This window comes from Montipora foliosa, chromosome 6, assembly GCF_036669935.1.
Source record: "Montipora foliosa isolate CH-2021 chromosome 6, ASM3666993v2, whole genome shotgun sequence".
NCBI classification, from domain to species: domain Eukaryota; kingdom Metazoa; phylum Cnidaria; class Anthozoa; order Scleractinia; family Acroporidae; genus Montipora; species Montipora foliosa.
The window spans coordinates 16,248,692-16,273,466 of NC_090874.1; the positions used below are offsets into that span (position 1 = coordinate 16,248,692).

The window sequence follows — 24,775 nt, forward strand, 5'->3', positions numbered from 1 at the left end:
TTTTGTTGTATCGACCGAGACCTCCACAGTGCTTGATGAAAATTTTCATGCACCGCTGACTGGCTCAATAGCTTTTTAAAAATACGCACAAACAAACCAGTGGCCGACGGCATGACATGCACAAAGTTACAACCATGAACAGCATGCGGCGAAAAGGCGAAACAAACTTATAGAGCTTCAAAAATGCCCGTGTTTCCTTGGGTATACTTTGAGATACTGTCGTAACATAAAAGAAGTTGCTCTATAGAAAACGAAGTTGCCCCAAATTGGAAAAGTTGCTCCAGATTGGAAACGTTGCCCCAAAGTTGCCGAACATCTGGTGGACAGCCTTACACGGACTGAATAAAATAATCGAGGATAGTACTGTGAGAGGGCATGTACTAACACCAGGAACACCGGAACATCCCGGAACACCGGAACTCCGGAACACCCTGGAAGTAACCCAAAACCCTCAATTTGGCTAACCCTAGGCCTAGCTAGTCCTTAAGTTGGTTTTTAGGCCTAGGGTTAGCCAAATTGAGGGTTTTGGGTTACTTCCAGGGTGTTCCGGAGTGTTAAGGTGTTCCTGGTTTTAGTATATGCCCTGTGAGAGGGTCATAGTATTTAAAGACCACACGTGACTTATAAATTGAACAATCAGCAATTCACAAGCTTTAAGGCCATCCTTTATTTTCTTATAGAAATCATTTAAATAAACAACAGCTACATACAAAAATAAATAAATAGATGCACTTTGTGCCAAGATACATAAAACTCAAAACTAAATCAACGTCATCTTAACTCTTCTGGCATTATTTGATAACTGTCCAGCGTTTTTTTTTATGAAACTAAAATTACACAAGCAATGATGAGCTTTTTCTACTTTTTTATCTATTTATTAAAGGTAAAATACCATAGTGAACCGAGCAATAGAACTACTTGCACGATATATTTTCCTTACATTGGTTGAATCTGGACTGACTTCAGTCACCTTGTAGAAGTGTGTTCGTTTGAGAAACAGGTACAAACACTGAAGTACTTCCCGGTGATGCGTTTGTGTCTCACATATAGTGACTGTAACTTATGCTGAGTCTGTTGTGTTAATTAATTCAGCTTTAATTTTGACTTTGCTGGTGAAGATGCTTCTTCAAAAAACAAGCCTAAGAAAATTGATGACGAACCTCGTGCACCTTTTATTTCAGAGTAAGTACACAATTCTCTCCACTGAAGTCTACTTAGAGCGATTTTCAATTGAGTGTCGAAAGTAATTAGGGAATTGCTTTGGTTTTGCATTTACTTCAGGCAGTGATTGGTTCAAATTTCTCGCGCCACTGTTTCAACCAATCAGACGTGAAACCAAAACCAATCGTGGCTCGCACGAGCACATTTTCCCGCGCTTTCTGTTGGCTACGTGTAATTACTTCGAGTTTTGATTGGTTTACTGGATTGTCCAAAGAAACTACTTTGGTTTTGATTATACGACACTCATTTGAAAACCGCTCTATGATACTTAACTTAAATAATTACAAATCAACGATTTGTAGATAAATATCATCTGTACCATGTTGTAACTGAAAACTAGTTTTCAGTTCGCCGTTAAACTGATGTAAAGAAAAATAAATGAAAAACGAATGATCCGAAGTCATCTAAAGAACTTAAATTTTAAAATTTGCCAAAACTTTACTCACCAAAGGGTTCCTTGAATTTCTTACACCAATTTTGATATACTTGGGAGCTTTAGCAACGACGACAGGAACGGCAACGAGAACTTCATGTAAAAACATAAATTCACGTTATTGCGATCACTTCGCGACTATTCCAAGCCTTTTAATATGACAAAGGTGTATCGGTTCCTCAGGAATGAAACCGTTACAAGCGGCGCTTAATTTAGGGGAGAAAAATGAAAATTTATCTCCAAGTGCTGACGTTCTCCATAACACTTCAAACTTGGTAATTTCACGTTGTTGCTTTGCTGACGATGGCAAAGAAATGGACAAAAATGAAACTCGCACGTGCAGGGCGTGCAAAGCTGTTGTTTTTGGCCACTAAATATGAAAATTTGTAACGTTTTCGTTGCCGTCGCCGTTGTCGTTGCTAAAGCTCTCTACTGTATCACTCGTGGTATTTATGCTAACTGCATCACTGCAAGTTGGGCCCAGTTGATCAAAAGTCGATTAAAACTAATCCGCAATTTGCTCTATCCAATGTTTGAATTTTGCCAGTCAAAAAAGCCACAATTTTGTAATTTTTATCCTGAAGGAAAACAAAAGAGTAACCGAGACCAAGACTTTTGGGAAAGTTTTTTCTTTTATCAGTAAATAAACTGCAAAAAGTTTGCGGTCTTTTGCATGGATAGCTTTTTGCTATGGTACCACTCTTTTGAAAGCAAGCTGGTTAAACAAAAGTTCTGTTTTACATGAAAGCATGGTACAGTTTGTTGAAAGTGTTGAACCCGGTTAAAGCCTCCTTAATCGGCCTTTGAGCCACTGAGCCTTGGCCCTAAACGGTATACGTATACCGACACACACTCACAGACCGTCACCACAAAAAAGGCGGGAATTTTCCCGCCATTTTTCGGTGCGCGTCACTTTACTCACTCCCGCTTTTCTTAGGGCCTTTCCTCACTGGCGACAAAATTGTTTATTTTCGCAAATTTGCTGTCTGAAACTGCGTTTTACGAGCGCGGATGGATTGTCCCGACTTGACAATTTTTGGTCGAAGTGGACAAATTTTCAAAGGCGCCGCCGACAAATTTTGTCCCCGGTAAAAACAGGACAAAAATTGGAAAAATGAAAAAAATGCAGGGATACAGTCACGTGAACGTGTATTTTGACGTGTCACGGCCGGTCGCATTACATTCACAAGATTGTTTTCGAAAGTACTCCTCAGCAATTCTTCGGTCGGCGTAGAGAATTTCAAACCGAGACTGGTTAGGTCTTGGAAGGCTCCAGGAGTATGGATTGTATCCTGTCTCTCACAGTGTCGAATCCTGCGCGTCATAACTTGAATTCGAATGATTTGATTTTTCATAAAACAGCACATCACGAGCAACATTCCTGTCGGAATTTGTGCCAAATTTAAGAGCAACAGGCCTTCGAAAAGGTGAAGGAATTTAGCATACTCCATTTCATACCCTAATTACGCTAATTTGAAAATAAAAACGAACAGGAACTTAAATAAATCTCTTGTACTTCCAGCGAACATTCCTTCAATTTTTTTATATAAGAATTTAAAAGCTTTACATGCAAGGCGACTGTGCTTCCCTTTCGTCATTGTTTTGTTATTCGTAGGTCTTCGTACAGTAAATGTCGTCTTTCACTGAATCAAGCTACAAGCTATTTGTCTTAAATGTTAGTTAAAGAGCTTTAGTGAACATGACAAGTTTGTAAAAATTTTGTAAAAATTTGCATTTGATTTAAGCTTACTTTCTTTGTAGCAACCTCAGCAAACGTGATTCTTCAGCTGAGCTATTAACAGGTAATATGACTTCTTATAATTTAACCTTATAAGAAGTGTATTTTGAAGACACCATCCATTTAGTTAGCTCAGAAAAAAACTTGGAAAATTTTAATTGCAGCATTTTGTGGCACTGATCTGCGCGTTTCTCGAGTAATCAAGTTTTGGGCTCGGAATGTCATTTGCGCTTGAAAACCTAATTCTGAAATGGTGTTCCATAACTAATGCCGTTTATTTCCTGTTATTAAATTGGATTTTTCTATGTGCGAGTGAGCTACCATTACCAAACGGACTCCTGTTATGAATGTGATTGTTTTCAAAATGTTATTTCACGAGTGCGTAATTCATTATGCCTAGTTGTGGATTGCGAACAAGTTACCAGCATAACATGAGTTTCTTCACTCAAGTTCCAAGAATTGAAAGTGTGCTGCATGCATCCCGGGATGGGTACGTTCTACTCGTCTGAATTTTCCGTTTTCTTTAATTGCAAGATATCCCGTGATGTTTAAACTCGATGTGTACAGGAATGGTCTGTAAGTTATATAACCATTTTCTTCCATGTGTTCTTCGAACAACGAGTTGTTGGAAACTGGCCGCTGTGAAAATAACCAGAAAATAAATTAAGATCGTTAAAGAAACAAAATCGGACGGTTTTCCACTAGCCCTTTGTAGGGAAGGGGGAAAAGTTGAGGAGAAAACAACACCGTAGGAAAAAAAAGTGGGGGAGGGGGAGACGAGAGGGGGGAGGGAGGGAGGAGAGGGGGGAGGGAGAGAGGAGAGGGGGGAGGGGAGGGGCTATAGCCCCGCCCAGCCCCTCCCTCTTCGCGGCCCCTGCTTTTGCTTTTAAAGATATCACGTAGCTCTTCATAATCTCTGCTTTCACTGGACCGCTATAGCATGCAGCTCTGCCGAGTTGAAATAAGGCTGCATTGTTTCTGTTGTATATTTTTATTTTTTGCCGATCACGAGAGCCACTGTAGAAGAAGATTCCTGACCCTTTTACTAGGATGACATTTTCAGGAAAATTATGCTCTTAAACGTTTTTGAACATATACTGACACACAGAACAATTCGAAATAAAGTCTAGCTAGTCTAGACAAACCGGATATTAGGGAGTTAAAGAAACTACGAAAGCTACGGCTACGACAACGCCACAAAACAGTGATATCATTGGTTAAAAGACCAAAAAGAATCGTGCTGCACGGCAACACGCAAATTATTGCTCACTCTGCACAACACGTAAAATCACCACACAACAACGTGAGCGTACAAATGCGAATCTTTCATTGTATATATTTATCAAACCGTTCGTATAAATTCAGCTTTAGGATAATTCGCCCACATTGTACGAAGTGAAGGGATGAAATAGCCACGAAAGACTTAGGGTGCAAAGTTACATTTTGACTGAAGAGACGTTTTAGTCGCCGTCGCCGTAGTAGATCCTAAAAGTCCATATTTTAACTATTTTAACATCAGTCACAAGGGCGTAGCTAGGGGGGGGGTCCTGGGGTGACCCCGTGTCCCCCCCCCCCCCCCCCCTTTGTAAGCCTTTTTTTATTGCAAACAACCTACAATATTCAGGTTGCAAAAATGTGAGTACCCTCTGTTTGACACAGTGTGACCCCCCCCCCCCCCTTTGAAAAATCCTGGCTACGCCCATGAGTCATGTCTGATTCCTTAACTTTTGTAACTAATTCTAGGGCAATATGGAGGATAAATAGTGGGGTTTAATGGTTTCTTTAGGAACTGTAGGGCTGCGTCGTTTGAAACTCTGAAATTTGGTAGTATCAACTGAGTAGATAAAAGTAATTTGTTCACCGTAGGTAGATTAAAAAGCGTTGACGTTTCGAGTGTGAATCAATGTGGTCACTTTTCCGTCAATAGATACTCACCTCTCCCGCAAACTTCCCTCTTCTTTTGCCAGTGACTTCACACGCTAAGAAGTAACCACTCTCAACACCTAAAAACCTTTTCAGTGTTTTGTTGTAGGTTTGGATTTCCAAAATATCTAAAAAGCAACCAGCACGTTTATCAAATAAAAAACATCGACAAAGATAACAATAAATGCTGTAGCAGCAATACTGAGCAGTTTCAAGTTAACAGCATTAAAACGTTCTCTTCAATATGCTAAAAATGAAAGCTTTTTTCTTTCAAATAAAGTCTTGCACTTTTCTACAGTTATGCAAGAGAATACCTTAAATGTTAAATTTTCGACTTCCGATATTGTGTTTCTATCTTTCTGATTAGTTCACCGAATCTCGGTTATACGCTCATATACCGTATGACCTAATATGGAAACTGATTGTGAGAGAAACGAAATTTTCCGCCACACAATGACTTATTGTCAAAACATTCAGCGATTAAATGAAAATTTAATGGAACAATTATTCCATTCGCGCTTGTTGGGTACGCGCCTCTTTGGCTTTTCACCACCTCATACCCAACCCGCGATCATGGAATAATTACGTCAAAGCGGATAAAATCCTATGGACTTAAATTGGTCTTAAGTGCTATGTAGCAAGGAATGGTCGCGAGTGGTCTGGTAATGGCTTCCCGAAGAAAAGAGAGGGCGGAGAATGCGCTTGCCAAACTGGCTTGGTGAGCGAAGAAAGGGAATCTAATTTTGTGCAGAATGCAACCTGTGGAGTAGGTACAATTTTCAATTCTGCTTGGCCTCTTAATAATTTAATGAAACAGTGTTTTATAACGTCTCATCCTGTATTTGGGCTATTAGCTTGGTGGGTGTTGTGAAGGATAATCGATATCAACATGCCAAGTGGTAGATTGAACGCACCAACGTTACTTATTGGTAATACCGTTATCATTGACCTGCTATACACATTTAGTGCGCCAGTTGTACGACGGAAATTTTCGACAGCCCTTGCTTTCTTGCAGTTTAACATTTTATTATATCCCTCAGATAGTACGCGCGCTGTAATTGGCTAAATTAGCGGGCCGTATTCTACAGTACGGCCCGCTGTACAGCCCGCTAAATTTAAAATTTCGACAAAACATCATCTAGCAGGAGCCCATCTGGAGCGTGCAACTTCCATACAGCGTCTGTGAAACGGCGTTTTCACAAGTAGGTTTATTTTTAGACTAGCCCTTCCCGCGAATTAGGTCAAAAAACAAAGGCAGTTCCGGTTCGGTGACCCTATGACGTCAGCTTAATTTCTTGCAATTGGTCATCGGGCTCCTGTGGGAGTCTCATTCGCGGGAAATTCAATCTAAAAATAACCTTACTTGTGAAAACGCCGTTGCACGAAAATAGGTAAGTTGCACGCTCCAGGTGATGGGCTCCTGATCTAGCGAGTTTTTCATGTCATTTCTGTTGCATAAACTTGTACTGAAAACTGTTTGAATCTTGCAAGCAACTATTTCAAACTTAACAGCCAAGAAGATTTAGTTTTTGGGATTTTGACACGGCATTCTTTGTGGCAGTTGAACCTTCCGCTTCACTTTGACTAGTTTCCTTGCCCGCGCGCCGGTTAACCTCAGAGATATAATAAATATCTTACTAACCTCGTTTTCTCGGTCCGTACTGTAAGTTACGGATCCTCGTTTTTTCCCGTTGATTTATGGCCCAAGCGCTTCGCGCTTGGGCCATAAATCAACGGGAAATAACTCGGTCCGTAACTTACAGTACGGACCGAGAAAACGAGGTTAGTAAGAGGTATGAAATAGCCTGTTCCAGACTCCCAGACAGCCGAGAAAACGAAAACAACTGCGTATGAGCCCTGAAGCCCCCACACGTTTTTCATTCGCAGTTGTTTTCGTTTTCCCGACTATCTAGGAGCCTGGAACAGGCTACATTGAAATAACGAAAAACTGTAAGAAAATAATAGGTCTAATAAGTAATGGTAATTGAACTGAAAGGAGTGCGCAGCGCAAGTCCAAAGGTATGATTTCGGACCAAATTGCACAACACGAAGTTCAATTACCATTTTATTACATCCGTTTAGAAATCACACAATTTAATACTGCAAATACAGTCAGTCAGTTGGAAACTTCGGCCCCTAAATATAGGTCTTCAGCCTAGGTTCGTGTACCTTCCGTCCTTTCAATTTTCATCAAAATAATTGGCAATTGGTTCTTGCATGTTAGTTTCTTTAAGAAATTTTAACAAATCTTGTCACATTTCTATTTTCATTACACCTGAAGCAAAGGAAATCTAAACTCAAATAGGAGCTTCGTCGCCTATTTGAACGGCCAAAACAAAGGATAATTAAAATTAACCCATGATTTCTGTTTTTCTGAGTATCAAATATTGAAAATCAAGATTTGTCTTTCCTAATTTTCATTTTTCTATTTTGATGAAAATTGAATGGACGGAAGGTACACGGATCAGCGTAAAGGAGCTCTTTATCATCATTCACAAAAATAAAGTTTAGGGCACAAAAGTTGCAAAGTTCGCCACACAATGGCTTTCGTTGTCTTTCATTTCCCGCAATTTGATTTGTTAGTTTAAACAAGCCTTGAAATCCGATTAGTTGTTTTGATTCAGTATTCCTTTCTCATAGGCTGGACAAAATGTGCGAGTCAGAGCAAAAAATAGTGAGATTCGTAAATAAATCGCACTGCTCAGAGCCACTCAGATTGCAAGGATCTCCAGCGATTTCTAAATGGGTGTAATAAGACGGACACAGCTATCAGAAAAGTAACTTACTGTAAATCGATGAATTTCTAGGGTTTGTTCGGACAGTTCCATTTTGTAAAATTTCTAAAAAATATCCAGTTCTTGAAAGCAAGCGGCCTCTTGCTGTAGCAGTAGGCACATCGGTAACTTTATCCAGGGCATCAGATCTAGGATGTCTTCCATGTGCATGTCTCGATCTAGTGTTCAGCGGTATTCCTTGCACCGTGCTGGGGTATGTGCAGCCAACAAATAGACACAAATAAAAAAACTGTTGAAAGAGAAAAATACATATCTCATTACCACCGATTTCATTGATACGCGACTCTCGCAAGCATTTGGCGATTCGCTTCCGTCAATCATGCGCTCCTTGTATGGTGTTATAGGAAAGCCGGCCTCATTTTCAAGAATATGGCGACCACTGTGTAGCCTGTTAGACGGTTTACCATGGTTGCTTGTTTAATATTCTTCAAGTTTGCTTCGGCGAGTGGTGTTTTTGCTCGTGCAGGGGTTTAGCGTGAGCGTTATAGCAAGACTTCTGCACGTGGGGAAGACATTTGTGAAGCCGGAAAATTCGGAAAATCTACAGAAATACCTACACGGTTGACAAGCCAGCCCGAACGGGAAAAGAAGACAAATGGACGGTAGGTTAAAAAGTAATCGCCTAAATCGGTTTAATTAGACGAACATGCAGGAGAATCATTGAACAATAACAATCTCCCGAAGTGTACGAAGATGAAAGACAGAACTGTCTTCAATACACAAGAGGGAAGACAGTCAGTGTGGCTTATATTAACAGTCTACCAGCGGTCGCCATAAACTTGAAGCGAATGGCCAGATGCTTGCGAGAATTTCGATTCGAGGGTCGCGTATATCAATAAAATCGGTGCCGGTAAACGGATTCATTTTGGCAAAACTCCAGCTTAATGTTGCAACAATATTACAGAGTGACTACAATTTGTTGTACGACGAGGTAGGACGTTGCTCTTGCTTAAGCATGCGATAAAGGTTGATTAACATTCTCCCAACGAAAAATATTGGCTCTTCGTCATTCAACGAGAGATGCTTCAACTCGGTAGTTGAGCCTACTCACTTTCTGCAAGTTCAAAATATTGACCCCTAAGTTACAATAACCGAACCTGAAGTTGTAAATTGAAGTTTTTCCTGTTTGTTTTTGGAAATGTATGCCTAGGATGGTACTTGGAAAATCGAAGTAAGAAGCCCTCCGAACATTTCTCTTAATTGGTCTCCCTTTTTTGGATACCTTTTAACGAAATCTGAAAAACTGCTGTGCCTCTGTTCTTAAAATAAAATTTTGTATTCCTTTGATCCTAAGAGAATTGCCCACCTCATACGAGCAGATGGCGAAACGTTTTCAACAACTAGACCAAAAACATCAATACTAGGGGAGTTGAGTGATCTATAGTCACCAAGCATCGTATCTTTTAACGGGCTCTTTTAATATTAAAAAAGTCAAAAATAACCCGGCCGGATATCCTGACTTCGCGTAGGTCGAGTTTTGTCGACGAAATTTAAGAAAGTATTCAACTGTCTAATATTAACTACATTACAGAAAAGTATCGCGATGAGGCTCTCGATATTTTTATCTAAGATAAGAGAGAAAAGTCGTGGGTGGCAACTTTTTTGGCCAAAGTGTTAAAGCGTATATCATCCATGTTGGATGATGTCGATCCAACATTTTTTGGTCGATGATTGTTGCTCAAAGTTTCATCAAACTCGAGATAAATGTTAGCAAAAATTAGCTAGCAAAACGAACGACTGATCTCATCGGACCTTATTGCCGTGTCTCCTCCGTTAAAGCACCTGTTTTCTGACCCTCATTTAACCGTAAAATTGACAACAGCTAATTTTTGTATTCTTTACAGGAAGAAAAACGGCTATATAGGGAATCTTGCCTTAGGGGACGCCATACTTTGGCTCAATGTGATCTCCCATGCGTACGGAAGTGGCAAAGAAAATTAAGGAGATGTGGTAGGAGGATTGAACTAAACTGTTTTTGTCTGTATGACTAACAATTTAATAACTGACTTTCGTTTCACGTGTTTCTTGCAGGCGTCTTCTTACTAGATTCTTTAATACACTAGTGTTGTCTTGAAGAGCATAGGAGAAGTGAATATTTACGTTGGCGTTCAAGTAAAAGTCAGATATGCAGTTGAAATAGAACACATTCCCGAAACGGCAGACAATCCATCAGGTAAGTTATATTTTCCTTTTAAGCGATGACCGGTAAGAAGACGGAACCCCCATACTGGGCCTCTTACAATAATAGCTTAAAAAATCTAATTTTAGCTACCCAGCTAATTTTAGAGAGGCACTTGATTGGCCAGGTGTAATGACGTAATGAAATATGCGTGACATTGGGAACAAGAACATAAAACTAAATTAAAAAAAAACCATGATTGGACATGAGGATCCGTTCCCTTACCTCATCATCATTCTCTCTTGGCGATGACTGTAAAGTCACCACGATAAACTCACAAATATAAGCACCTTGGTAGAATTGAAAACCTCTTAGATACTTCTAGTTTCCAGAAAAAGAATAGCCCATTTCCGAGTTGCTGCATGCCTCGGATTCAAAGCGAGTACTGGTGCAGAACCATTCCAATGGAAATGAGTTGCGTATTCTTATGCAAATCAAACTCATTTCCCTTACAATGGTTGAGCACCAAGACTCAATTTGAAACTGAGACAAACAGCAACTAGGAAATGGCCCATTGCTCTTTGCAATGGCCTTCTTTCCGATACATTCTTCTGATTGGCCATGTTTCATTCATTTCTTCCTAGAAATCTACGTTAGAACTTCAGTCATTATCAAAGACGCACTGGAAATCGTCACTATTTAGTTGATAAAACCACGCAACGGTCTATTATTCCATTCAGTTTCAGTACGTTTGCAGCTAGTTGACACTTTTCCAGTTAATTTCGAGAAAACTTTTTTGGGAGGAACCTTTTAGATAATTGTTTCCTTTATGTGTGATTAACGGTTTTAGTGACTTTGGGGGAGATTGATTTTCGCAGTGTCAAAAATGGAGCATTACTACAGGGAAACGGGAAGGCTGATTAAACTGCAGAACTACTGGGTCCGGTTGTCGGTTGGGCTTTGCGTAAACTTTCTTCTCATTTTTTCAACTTTTGGGTGAAAGTATCTTTTGCTAATTTTTGTTTTTCAAGATTAACTTCCTCGTTAGCGTGGTTTTAGTGTCACCGTTAAACAAAATTTGGGAGGTGAAAAATAAACTCATAGGTTAATGTTTAATCTGGGATCATCGCTAAACGGCTTTTGAAAAACCAGGCCTTGGTACATATAGTTAGTTTAAGCGAATTAAATAAACAAACAAACACAAGCCACGTTTGTTTGCTCTTCCTGCTATCTCGCCTGCGTAGCTGCCGGTTCTGTTGTTGCGGAACGCGAGAGAACTCGGGCGGCGAAGCCACAAGAGGAAGGCTGGGGCAGGGGACAAAGACATTATTTTTTAAAATTCTGCAAACTACAATGAAGAAACAACCTTAACAATGAAGGGAGAAAGTGAAAAGTTATCAGTTCGGGTTTACTGGCAAAGACCTAACCCCAAATAATAACTATTTCATGATTAAGAAGTCCAGTAAGAATTGCACCGCGACTGAACAACAAAAAAATCGTGGAGTTGCCTTTTTTCTTTATTCCATCGATCAGGCAGACCAGTTTGAAGCGAGCGTAAGCTCGTTTTTCAATTAATTTTGAAATTCTTCATTATACACATGAAAAGTGCTGCAAAGTACAATCAGGAAACAAATGGACGGAAATGACCAATGCAGAATAACTAATCCGGAAATTTAACACAATTCAGGCGAAACTCCTTGTGTGACAGTGCAGATTTTATCACGCATCATGCTAATCTCGAGAGCACTATATAATATTTTTGACAGCTTATTTTTATCGCATTTAAACTTGAAAACAGCGTCACGGTGGCACCGAAACGTCGTTCAATTCTACCGCTGTGTTTTCTTGTCTTTGTTTTAAATTTCTGGATTAGTTATTCCGCATTGGTCATTTCCGTCCATTTGTTTCTTGATTGTACTTTGAAGCATTTTTTATGTGTATAATGAAGAATTTCAAAATTAATTTAAAAACGAGCTTACGCTCGCTACAAACAGGTCTGCCTGATCGATGGAATAAAGTCAAAAAGGCAAATTGAATGTTGTTTTGTTGTTCTGTCGTACAATTCTGCGTGTGAAAACGAGTGAGGGCTTGAGGGCTTGGGTCACCTAGACGTTTTGTCTCTGTCGTTTTTCAACGCAGTGTTTTTTCGTGTTCCCGACTATCTGGGAGCCTGAAACAGGCTACAAACAACAATCTTGGACAGAATAAAATGGAACAGACATGCCCCCTTCCACCAAAATCAAGGATGAAGCCTTGTGAAGGCCAAAACGCGCCATTTTCCCATCACTGATTTTGGGGGGAGGGGTGGTCTCAATTTTCCATTTAATTTGTCCAAGATTGAAGTTGATCATATCAGTTTAGGAATACGCTTTTAAACTTTTACCGTTGTATCAGTTGTGTTTAAACGCCGGTTTAATCTACAAAGAATCATTATATTGATACTTATATATGTATACAGATTATCTTGTAAAAGATTTTATTGTGATGTAGCTGAATTTGTGATATACCTCGAATTTCAATGTTTTCCTTGGCTGCGCCTCGGGGAAACATTGAGATTCTTGGGAAACAAAATTAACTGTTTCCATCGTGGCCAGTCAATTAAGTGTTTAATGTTACACTCACTATGGCTGATGATGATGTTTGAAACATCGAGACATGTTCAAAAGTGTGGTTGTATTTTTTAAAATATTAGTAACACTTGTGCCATAAAGACCATTTGGAGAAGAAGAAAAGAAACAACACAGTGATCACAAACAATTGAACCACTCTAGAGCGTAGGCCTTTTGGGGGCAACTCTATGCATTTAGCTTTGCAAGATTATGCCGAACAAGCGACCACCTTCGTTGAACAATGCACACAGGATGAGAAGTCAATGGCTTGTCAGTTAGCGACGACAGTTTGGGAGACAACCGTGAATGCAATTTAAAAAGAAGATTAGTACTGAGCTTCTGACCCAAATCACTGTCTTGAACACGTGCCTGTCAACTTCAATTGTTTCTTGTTTTTTTAGTTGCAAATCTCTTTATTGAGGAGATATTTAAAACAAGTTGACGAAATTGAACAGTATAAGCCGATAATTGATTTTGTTGACGAATTGGCTTCAGCGAAAAACTTGATTTATTTTATTTAACATGTCTAACTTGAGCAAGTCTTGTGTTTCACTTTAAGTTAAAAAGCTGCACCTTAACAGTTTGGCTAGTTATTACTTCATGCTAAAAGCATGACAACAATTTTATAAACTGAAGAAAGCTAATGGATTGTTTTTCTTTCTTGCGTCATACAGCTGGTTTGACTGGTTCATTTACACTTTCGCTGAAATCAAAACATTGTTCTTTACGTCAGTGGTTCAAATATTGTTCAGGGCGTTTGACAAAATGATAATAGATAGTCACTTATTTGTCTGGCCCGGAGACTGAAGAGTGCAAGGTCGAAAATTTTCAAGAGCTCTGATAAAGTGGCCATTGTACCGTGAAATCATTATCCATACTCACGGTTTAATTGGGTGTCTAAGTCGGGTTTGTAATACTTGTCTTGTAATACTTGTAGCAGCGTCACGAAAAGTGAGAAATAAGTACATTTATCAACATGACACTTTGTAAATAGTTTACGGTAAAACACATGGAAAACTGAGATACTACTGTATTACCTCACCCAAAAGAGGAAATATATCTAATAATTAATGTTTGAATTTCAAATCGACGGATGTTAAATAAATCCGCTGACCTACAATAAGAAAATTTACTTCGAGTATTTTGTTACAATGAAACTTTGCCAGTATTGTTTTAAAAAAACTTTTGAGCTCTCTGCCGCGAGTTTGAATATTTTAAAGTGCTTGCGCCAGGAACTAAACAAAGTACAATCTTCTCATACTGTAAAAGCAAAGTAGACAATCAATACTCAAATAAAGGGATTAAATTATCTTAATTATCCGCTCATACAAAGGCCGTTGTATTGATGTTCCATTCTAAGTTATTTATTTGGTCAGTTAGTTTAAATCAACGAGAATAAAAACGTATTGCATAACTTGAAAGTTTCTGATAGAAGTGGAACATAAACTCCTCTATTTTGGTTATTGATACCTGCTTCTATTGAATACTGAGCAATAGGAATAAATTGTCTTAACTTACCATCAAACCTCTAGGACACCTTGCTTCCATTGCCGTTCGCTCGTGAAATTGGCGAAAGATGAACACAACCTTGACTATATATCGGCTCGTCTGCCTTGTTTAACTCTGAAGGAGCCCCTTCTGCCATATCTGCTTTTATAGAACATTTAGTGCCGTAACTTCCTGAACTTCGTGCGTAAAAGGATTACTTCGATTTAGCTTCTGCTGTACTTAAACATTTCATCCGACAAAAAACATCCTGGGAAGCGAGGATCCGGATACCGCATGGGTTCTAGTGGACTTATACTTGTCGATTGAGACCAAAACCCGGCCGGTTAAGTCAATATTGTTTCCTTTCGGATGCTGATATCTTGATTGACGAAATGGCATTCCTTAGTTCATAATTAAAATTTATTTGGTTTAAGAGCTCTTGAAATTCAAGGAGTTGTGACTAGTCGTTGTTTTTCACGATTATCATACAAGGGCGAGTTCAATTAGATATTTTGATTTTTTCTGTGCCATTCAGACTATTTGTAATGACATTTTAGAAGATCCCGCCTAATTGTTTAATCGGATGATCAGTTAAGGCTATGTTGTTGTGCCTTCATATTTCCTCCTGGGGTTTAGAGCGTTGCGTCTCTCCTATTTCAAATCTTCTATAGATTGAGTATGGTACGTGCTCTAACGTCCGAAGAGCTGAATGTTTTCTTTGGTGATGTTGGTCGGAGTCTAAGGCCACCAAAGTATTTAAAAGTAAGAGTCGAGAAACCGCCCTCTTATTATCGGGAAAGGCTTTTGAGTATGCACTGCTAGGATCGCACATCCACACCACTGTGCTTGATCAATACAGAGTTACGCAGCTATATTTGTAACGACATTTTCCGCACTTAAGACATAGGAAGGCACATTCATCTATCCAGATAGCTTTGTTTTGTAGAGGAAGGCAAAGAAACATACTTCACATGCAGCATGATTGTATTTCTCATTCAGCCCATAGTTTTGGGACGCCAGAAGTCCTTTATACAAAATATCTCAAAATAGCCTCGGGTCCATACCCCTTTGTTGGTGAAACGGAGCATGGCGCACGGAAGCTCCCAGGTTATGCGCTCCTAGTATGTCTTCAAACGAATATACTATTGTCTAAGTAAACAATGATCTACATAGATTAAGCTTTGTTCTTAGTTTTATCACGGCAAGTTCTTCCGAAACGGCATTTTTTCTCATGATCCGTAAAACACAATGAACATTGTTGGAAAATACAACAACGATCCAGCCACGGGTTTCACTGCCAAAGCACGTAAAATTACTAGAATATTTTGTCATTTTAATCCCAAGGTCAATCCGATGTTGACGCAACGCCAGTTTTTCTAGAACAAGGCTGAACGGAACAGCTTGTCAAGGTAGATATGAGAAGTTACTGTGACCAGTGCATGCCAAATTCTGCCCGCGTTTACGCTCAATTTGCACAGTTCAGGCTATAGTAATATCATAAATCGAAAGGACGGTTTTAGCCCCTACCAGGAGCTTCCCATTCTGTATGCATTCGGATTCGGATAAGAGGACGACCGATCGCATTCTTAGCTGTCTAGTTAAAGAGCGCCGGAAAGCTGCGAATCAATGTGAGTTGCCTAGTAGATGATGGTCTATGTCATTCTCAATAAATTTGTCTTTTCTGGAATTCCGAACCCGCGAATTTCAAGGATATCTACGCTGTATTAACATAGTGTAGAAATGTCAAAACGTACCGCTTTAAAGTGGAATAGCGTACAGTTTCCTGAAAATGTGCAATGAAAATATTGACGTAAAATAAAGAAAATCAACGGAAAAGCTGATCCATTATGGAAACACTTACTTATAAACGCACTTCCTATGGAGAATATCCGTAGGAAATAGACTATTCAATCAACTGATAACGTACGTAAAATTTCCTGCCATTAGATTCCCACACGTGATAAAGAAAGAAATAATTTGCCAATTAATTTAGAGATACAAGACCGGATATGTTTCTAAACTTCCACGTTGTTGCGGTCAAAGACGAAATTACGAGACTGCGGAAAGCGAGAGGCGAGATTAGCGTAGTCAGCATACTAAACGTTTTAAATTATTACAAAAAGGGTTCATGTTTATGTCATGGCTATGAATTAAGATTAAAAGTTTAGTCAGTATCATCACAGATCTGTATAACTGTCAACTTATTTTTCAAGAGCCATTTTTTTAAATATTATAAAACCGAAGAAAATCAGATGTATTTACTCCTTTCACAGGAGCATACTAATCATTCGGGTTCAATTAATTTTCATGACTTTCATAACCCATTGTGAATTCATTAGGACGTTCTTTGGAACTTTTGAGTTAATGAGGCTCTAGGGTGCTAATAGGGGGTAGCAAACTATTCCAATAAAACCAAGATGTTTTACCCTGCCAAGTCTTGATAAGAATCTACACCTTCTTAAATATATTTTTCCTTTTTTTGTCAATCGAGAGTTTTTACTGAAAATGTCCTATAAGGTTGCATTCAGAATTAATGTTTTTCGTGCCTTTAAGAGGTCACTCTACACAAGAGCAACGAGAGAGCATGCCTCCTGCATGACAGGCAAGAGATACTTAAAATGGCACTTTTAAAGTTCTCCCATTGAGAAAACTCAAAATCTTGTAAGACGTCTGGGTATAGAAAAAGCTATTAATTAAAAGTAATAAATCCAGTTATAAACAGAATGATGTTTCCTCCTTCCTTAGTCTCTTGGCTTGTTAAGCGACTTTTAAAAGAATGGTATGTTTGGTTTTTTTGTGTGTGACGTCAATCATTCTGGAACCCGACCACACCCTATACAAACTCAAATGCGGTTCATTTAAAGGAAACAACGGGCGTCCGATCATCCCACTTAGTAAACCGCAAACTTCATTCCGCTTTGATAGTTGTTGTTGATGTATAATCTCTTGCTGAGTCGGTCAGTTGTGGAATGTTGTTATATGGGCTGCTAGTTTCGTGCTACACGAAAATGAATAAAACCAAGAACTAATTTTAAGCAGTTAACAGCTATTTCAGCAAGGCCCTCTGAACAATGATTCCTTCATTCAAGACGATCACTAGTGCCTAACAACATTCTTACAGTCTCCGCCAAGGCATATTATTTGGTCAATAAAACAACTGGATATTTGAGTTCACATTTTTTTCTTTCCGTGACTTTCACAGCAGGTAAATAAGGGAGTTGAAATTAGGGTTAGATACTACCTCTTGACAGTCTTACAAAAGTGAAACTGAACTAACTCATTATTTCATTACCAGTAGACTCAAGACATTCTCAATCAGGTGCAGTCTTTCTTGAACAAAATGACACTTAAGTCATGCCCTTAAAGGTGGCCGGCCCACAAGGCTTTTAACAAGGTATCCTTTAGAAATTTATCTTCAGTGAGAAGTACCGTAATAGCCTTTATACCGATTAGTTACTTGTACTGCCTCGTGATTAATGAGTTGGGTGCACGGAAACTTTGTAGGAGAGCCTTTGAATTTTGAGTGCTAGTTGAGCTAATCTTCCATAATGGGACCTATCCTTAACTTATCAGTATGCCCACTTAATTGGGGCACACTTCGAAGTCAGCATCGGAATTCACGACTTCACAACTTATTGACGTCTAAATTTATTGTAAAATTCTGCAAAAAGTTGGGAAAAGGTTCAACAGAGGCTTTTTTGGTGCCGACTCAGCTAACCTGAATCGAGCCATGCAGTCAATCATAACCAGCTGATCAGCTGAGGGATCAATACTTTGTAGGAGAGTCGGCAAAGTATGAATTGAGGTAATCCTTAATTAACCCTCCCCGCAACTTGTCAGCAAGCTCTCCTGAGGCATACTTCGAAGTGACCCGAAGAGTTTTAAGTACGGAGTTTAAGATGTCAAACTCGAATCGATATTAACGACAGTCGCTAATTCACAGCCAACAAATCCACATGTATACGTATAGCATTTTAATCGTAAACAACAATCAACTAACATGAAAACAGACTTATGTTGAAAGATAATCATACAATATACAATGAATGGAAGGGGGAAATTGTCACGGAAAAAGTGCTTTTATCCAGATTATTACGCCTGAAATATTAAGTAAGCAGCTTAACATGTGTAATTGGTATTATATTGGCAGAGAACTAGCAGACAACCCGAAATTCAAAGGTATTACTATACTAGACGTGGGTGGAATTATTACTGAACATGCGCTCTTTCTTGGACTGAGTCGGTTTATCCATCAAGCTTTTGTATGTTCTCCGTAATGGGGGTCGTTCGGACCTCGATAATTCTGTGATTGACTTTGAACAGGGCATTGTGCCGGTCCAAGAAGGCAAAGAAGGCAAGTTGCAGCATGCATTACTCAGATCGTGTCCTCACCTCCATTCTCAGCTGGGTCACACCAATTGACCGACAGAAATCTGATTCTACAGCTTTTTTTTTTTGAAATACCAGAATTTATCACTATTTGGAAAAGTCACGAATTGATATTTTTCAAGAAATGTAAGTTGTCTGTCTTTTTCATTAAGACTCTATTTTATTAAATCTGCAAAATAACATGTTCGCAGTAAAAGTGTAAAGAACGAGTCCAGGAAGAAAACATATAGTTCCAATTACCCATGCCAAGCATTAGCAGTTTCGCTCAATGAAGCATTTAGTAAATAAGATTGTCTCCCAAACTATTCCTTTCGTTGATTAAGACTATTAAAACCCAAACACAACTGATGACATTTTTCGCAACTTGTAAAAAAACGCAGTTCCATCTAAAAATAGTCCAAGCTAGAATTTGTCTTAATCCGACCCCCTGATTGTCTCATGTTTATTGCACGTCGTTGACTCCGTTTTCAGCTCAACACTTGCAAAAAGGTCGAAAACACGGTAAGGTACACCCGATCCTGTGACTAAGGCACTCTGACTCTTAGCCAGGGTTCAAGAGGGGTAAAATTGAACTTTTTCGTAAATATTTTCCCTCTAAAGTTATTAGAGATTGCTCAACCGGGCGCGCAAATTGGTATCCGTATTGCTTAAACGGGCGCGCAAGTGGTATTGGTATTGCTCTACACGACCGAAGTAGAAGCTAGCACGGAGAACCAAAGTTCTTTTCGATCTGATGCAAATCGAGTTGCCTCAGGGGCTAAGAAATTAATTTTGTCTAGAGGCAAATCAGAAACAGGGGCGAGCGACGATTTTCCAGACTCAAATCGGAAACATGGGCGACATGTTCAGCATATAATTTCAACACATCTCAACTGACTTTCACACTATCTTAGGCGGGGGCAGAAGAAGTGAAAACTATTACTTGTTGAATTAAAAGACGAAAAGAGTAGAAATCATGCGACCGAATTTACAGGAAACTGAAATTTAGCAAATGACGGTCTTCGTATTTGTAGAGGACTGAAAAATATAATAATTATTACTGCTGTGTGATATTCATTTTCTTTCGCAGAAGATCCTAGATTTCCGGACATCAGGTCGAATCGAATAATATGAAATCATAATAAACTTTCATTATCGCGGAGTAATAGTGTTCCTCAGTCGTGAGTCCTCCCTCACCAGGAAGTAAGAAATTTTCAACTTTACTTATTTATTTATTTTCTTTCGTTTCGTAAATTTAAGTGTGCATTTTAGTTTCGTTTCGTAAATTTAAGTGTGCATTTTAGTTAGGAGGTGAACAAGCGGTGTGCTTAACTTATATGGACAGAGGTTGCTTTAGAATCATCATATTCTGGGAACTATGTAATAATAAACGAGTGAAAAAATTGAAAGTTGGCAGGACTTAAAGGCCACTGTCAGGTCACTATGTAATTCCTGTGTTGTCGTTCAGTTGTTGTTCCGGAAAGCGCATAATCAAACCAAATTAAATCGATGATTTGTCGATGAACCTAATTGGTGAGTGAATTTATGGCTACAACCTCATTTTCGGTTACCACTAAGAACCAGTTTTGAGCTTTAAGTTCTGTAAAAAGCCTTTTCGGTATGAATGCAATCTGAATTTAATTTTTTTTGAGCGTATCGAAAAGAGGAAACAATTAATTATATAGATCAGTATCTGTCAGTGGTATGCGGAATCAAGTTGCAAAAGCATATTAGCGAGCTTACGCAACAGGACGGCTGGAAGACTCAGGACGTCCTGAGTCTTCCAGCCGTCCTGTTGCGTAAGCTCGCTATTATCATCTAATAATGACACCCTAGTTTTCCACTTAAAAAATTAACCAACACCATCATTTTGGTTTATACCAGATTTTCTCTTCTGACTTGCATAAGTCCTTGGAAAATGATACCTTTTCTAAATTTGCTACCATATTCAGTCTTTCCGAACAAATATCGGCCCTACTCGATGAGTCCTAAGTTCGCGTAGTTACCTATTTTGGAAATGTTATACCGTGTTCGAGCCAACTAAATTGACCATGCATCTCCGTTAAGAACTTAAAACAGCTTCATTGGTGAAAGGAGTCATTCCGGCACAAGTTCGTGAACACCAAAGAAATAAACGATATCATAATTGTTGCAATCGTTACTGAATTAAATCCAATCCTATTGGCAAGAGACTGAAGTACATTGCTCAGCTGAGCATTTTTTATATTCCCGGCCTCGTATTCCCGGGCTCGTGTTTGACAGCTCTGGCGCCGAAGTTGCGTTTTTGTGCCCTCATTGTCAAGTTCTTCCGTTTATTTTCAGAGAAATTTGTGGTCTGCTCTCCCGTCTATTTATATTTCCTCTTGCTTTCCATCTGATGAATATGCTAGAAAATTCCGATCGAGCCCTACCTGCGTAAAGGGAAGTAATATTTTTTTATGAAGCAACACCAAAATCCAAGGACACTTATCATCAACAGTGCACAAGAGATAACTAAATATAGTTAGGTGGCGTGTAATAAATTACTCATTCACGTCGATACAGAAATACCTTTGAATAAAAACAGATAAATATTACACAGCAAACAATTTGGCGTTGCCCCAAAATGTGTAATAAATTCCCGCCGTGTAATGTAAGGGCCGATTTACACGGTACGATTTTTGTCGCATGCGACAAGCTTACGTCAGGCCTACGACATGACTTGCGATTGTCGTGTACGTCAGCAAAAATGTCGTCGCATTTTAAACATGTTTTAGGGCCGATTTACACGATACGATTTTGTCGCATGCGACAAGCTCACGACAGGCCTACGACATGACTTACGATTGTCGCAGCGTTTTAAAACATGTTTTAAAATGCTACGACATTTTTTCTGACTACACAACAATCGTAAATCATGTCGTGGGCCTGTCGTAAGCCAAAGAAGTAACACCACAAAACGATTAACGTGATGTTTATCGCTACAATAAATTGTTATCAAATGTCTATTATTCCAATGGAAAACCTATGACTCCGATATAAACTGGTTGATTATTCTCTCGATATGTATATACATATCCATATTCATATGCATGTAGTATGTATGCATAAAAATAGATGATTTACCTACAGACTCATCTATACTCAATACAACGTTTTGTTTTACAGTAAATCACTTAGCAACGAGCTATTTATTCGAGATAGGTAATGGACATGAATCATTACTGCGCGTCATGTAGACGATTTCTTATCTATGACCAACAATAAGAACAGTACAAGTCATGATAGAACCCACCACCTCTTCTAAATCACCTCCCCGTTCTTCAGTTTTACCTTGGGTTTGCAATACCGGTTGGAAAAGAAAGGAATAAAAGCTAATAAATTCGTTTAATGTGTACGTTCTAACTGTTTACCGGAATCCTCTTTAGACTGGGTATTTAGTACTGCTGAATCATTCGAAGTTGTGGCCGTGACACTCAACTTGCATTTGCTGGTGTTCCCTAGCTATGATTGACTCTTTTGAAGAGTTAGACATGTCTTGTGCCAAGAGCACCGAACACCCTTCATGACAACCTTTGTTGCTAAATATGGGAACGCTTACAAAAATTCCCTGGCCCATTCAAATTTTGTCATAACAAGTTTTGAAAAATGATCACCCGTATGAGCCATATAAACCACATGAAGCCAACGAAAAAATTAACTCAACCAGTGCAGCTATCCCTTCTGTCAATCATTTCATCATACAAAGTAATCCACGACAACCAGGTTCAACAACTTGAACCATTCTACAAATCGGACACTTTCAACCGATTAGGCGGACCGTGATTTCAACCAATGAACCAACCAATCAAGCCAAATGAGCCATTCAACTGACACAATCAATCCAACAAATCAAGCAGTCGAAAATGCCTACAAGGCGGACAAAGCTTAACGAGCAAGAACGGACAAGCTTAGCAATTAACCACCCAGCAATTAACGCGACCACCCAGCCCAACTTACAAAGCCAGCTGCAAGTCAATCAGCATCCATTAAATTACTACCATATAAAACAGCATCTCCAAGCAACTAAGAAACCACCCAGTCAAAGCAGTGCACAAGATTAACTCACTTTGCGGTCACAGTAATGTGTTCAAAAGACTGAAAGAATTTTAACTTTGACGAATGTTCCATAAACCCCTTTGCAAAACGCATTGTGTTGCTTTTGATGGAAACACAGTCAGTATCATTTTATGTGTTTCATGAAGCGAAAGACGCCTAATCAAGACGCTAAAACTAATTGTGCTAGCATGGTGAATAACCAGACAGGGTTGGTTAGACCTAGTTAGACCAAATAGCTTTACTTTCCCCTGGCTTCTCGTTAGAACGTGGTTTTGAAAGTGTCCGCCCTAAAAAGGCTTGGCTTTTTTCTGACGAACTGGATAAAGTTGATGAAATAACTGACGATTGTGAAAATTTGAATTAGCTACAGTATATATATTGGTAAGGCAAAAGAGGCTATTTAGGTCTTACTGTAGCACGTCAAGATACCCGTACCAAGGATCGGCAAGTTTCCCTGGAGAATCGCGGCCTTTTACATACTTAAACCAGTGAGTGGTTTTCTCAGGTGACAATATATTTAACAACTTTATGAATTACGTGCAAGAAGGCATTAAAGTTGAAGAGTAGTAACTTAAAATAAAATACAAAATAACTTCGTGGGATATGGCTTCCTGTTCAAATAGTTTAGAGCAAGAAGACTTTACTGTTGACAACTTTAATTTAACGGCTAACAATTTTTTTGAAGGTCACATTTAAACTACTACAAGCAGACAGAAGAGTTCATTTTTGACTGAATATCGATCAACACTGACCAGACTTGGTGATAATTCAACACGTTTCATGAAATGCTAAAAATTCTCAAGTTATAATTAACTTCGAAGCACACCTCGTGAAGGATTTCTGTGATGGATCTTTACCTTGCTTTCTATTCATACGAGCCTTTGCCGGATTACCCTCAGTAAATATAGTCAGTTGCCGTTTTGATTTGACGCTTATCTCGACCTTGATTAACTATGTCTCTGTTTCGTTGGCACAGATATCCAAGGATCCGGTCTTGTTATGAGGCAAACACGGGTTACATATTACAGATTCGTCATATGCTAATTTTAACGTGGTATTTAAATTATTTTCGAAAGTGGAGTAGTTTTATAAAAATAGGACAGTAAGGAGAAGTTCGATAGAGGCATTCCAATTTGGCCCACGCTTCCCGTTAAAGGTACCTTGGGTGTTAACCTCACGTTTTCCTAAAAGTTGACAAACTAGGGAAAGTTGACAAACTAGGGAACATTTCGATGCTCTCATGGCTTGTCCACAGGAACCGAGTGGGCGAGAAATAATGTGTTCCTTCATTGACTTCATTGTCCATGCTTAAAAATGCGTTTGGCTACAATTTGTTCTTAATTGGTCCTAACTGCTACAGGAATTTGGTCAATGTGCCACACTTCGTAAGGTAATGAGCCATGTCAATTTAGGAGACCCGTGTTGGCTTGTTCGTGGAAGAAGAAAAGCTCACAGTATTCAACTACGAAATAAGGCTACCCAGTGATCTACACTTGAAGTGGTGTTAAGAATGGAAATACGAACACGGACATGTTCGACTTGTTTCTCTTCCGATTCAGGGTTTGTGAGTCGAAAGAGTACTGAGTAGTCAACGACCGTCTTGTGTAGTTATAGTTTACAAACAGGGCATTCACACGACATAAAGTGCATGATGAGGTTATGAAATTTTCATAAACTAGCTTGACTCTGAGTTTCAAAAAGGTTAGCGTATAATATCCTTTGGTTCCCTAGCCGACAGTTAGTCTCGACCTAACAAGTCTGTTTGCACAGGGAGCTTTCAGTATATTCATTCGTCACAATGGCATGCCCTTAATTCATTATCCCACGCTGTTTTCAGTCTTTACTGAACTAACCTTCAACAAAAGCCTTTCGCTCCCTGAAAGCTCACTGGGCGTCATGTCGTCAATACCCTTGCTTTGTGCTCGACATCATGTGCTCGGCGAAAAAAACGAGGTAATCAGTGTTTGTGGGCCTGATATTTCTGCGCCACACTCTTCAAAGACA

At 39.1% G+C, this 24,775-nt stretch overlaps 1 protein-coding gene and 1 long non-coding RNA gene across 4 annotated transcripts; one reads left to right on the forward strand and one right to left on the reverse strand.

The window, feature by feature from the left end:
* Positions 1-643: 643 nt before the first annotated feature.
* LOC138006844 (putative fibroblast growth factor 1) lies at positions 644-24,775 on the reverse strand. Of its 2 annotated transcripts, none has more exons than XM_068853440.1 (4): positions 24,625-24,775; positions 8,102-8,339; positions 5,328-5,443; positions 644-4,031 (listed from the first exon to the last, which is right to left on the reverse strand). In XM_068853440.1, the coding sequence occupies exons 1-4, from the start codon at positions 24,667-24,669 to the stop codon at positions 3,834-3,836; spliced, it is 597 nt and encodes a 198-aa protein (XP_068709541.1). In that variant the 5' UTR covers positions 24,670-24,775; the 3' UTR covers positions 644-3,833. The 2 variants fall into 2 exon arrangements, with proteins under 2 accessions (XP_068709541.1, XP_068709542.1); XM_068853441.1 differs by lacking the exon at positions 24,625-24,775 and adding an exon at positions 14,357-14,684.
* Positions 8,450-14,348, forward strand: LOC138006846 (uncharacterized). 2 transcript variants are annotated; one of them, XR_011123939.1, is made up of 4 exons: positions 8,450-8,712; positions 9,955-10,060; positions 10,142-10,283; positions 10,874-10,941. It is a non-coding gene; the product is annotated as an uncharacterized lncRNA (long non-coding RNA). The 2 variants fall into 2 exon arrangements; XR_011123938.1 differs by lacking the exon at positions 10,874-10,941 and adding an exon at positions 12,922-14,348 and having other exon boundaries at positions 8,451-8,712.

Bases quoted from the DNA above. Each gene is read 5' to 3' on its own strand.
- LOC138006844 (XM_068853440.1), bottom strand. From the start codon at position 24,669: ATGACGCCCAGTGAGCTTTCAGGGAGCGAAAGGCTTTTGTTGAAG. The intron at 5,444-8,101 runs GTAAGTTACTTT...GTTGCTTTTTAG, and splicing joins TAGAAATTCATCGATTTACA to ATATTTTGGAAATCCAAACC. The intron at 4,032-5,327 runs GTGAGTATCTAT...TTATTTTCACAG, and splicing joins GAGGGAAGTTTGCGGGAGAG to CGGCCAGTTTCCAACAACTC.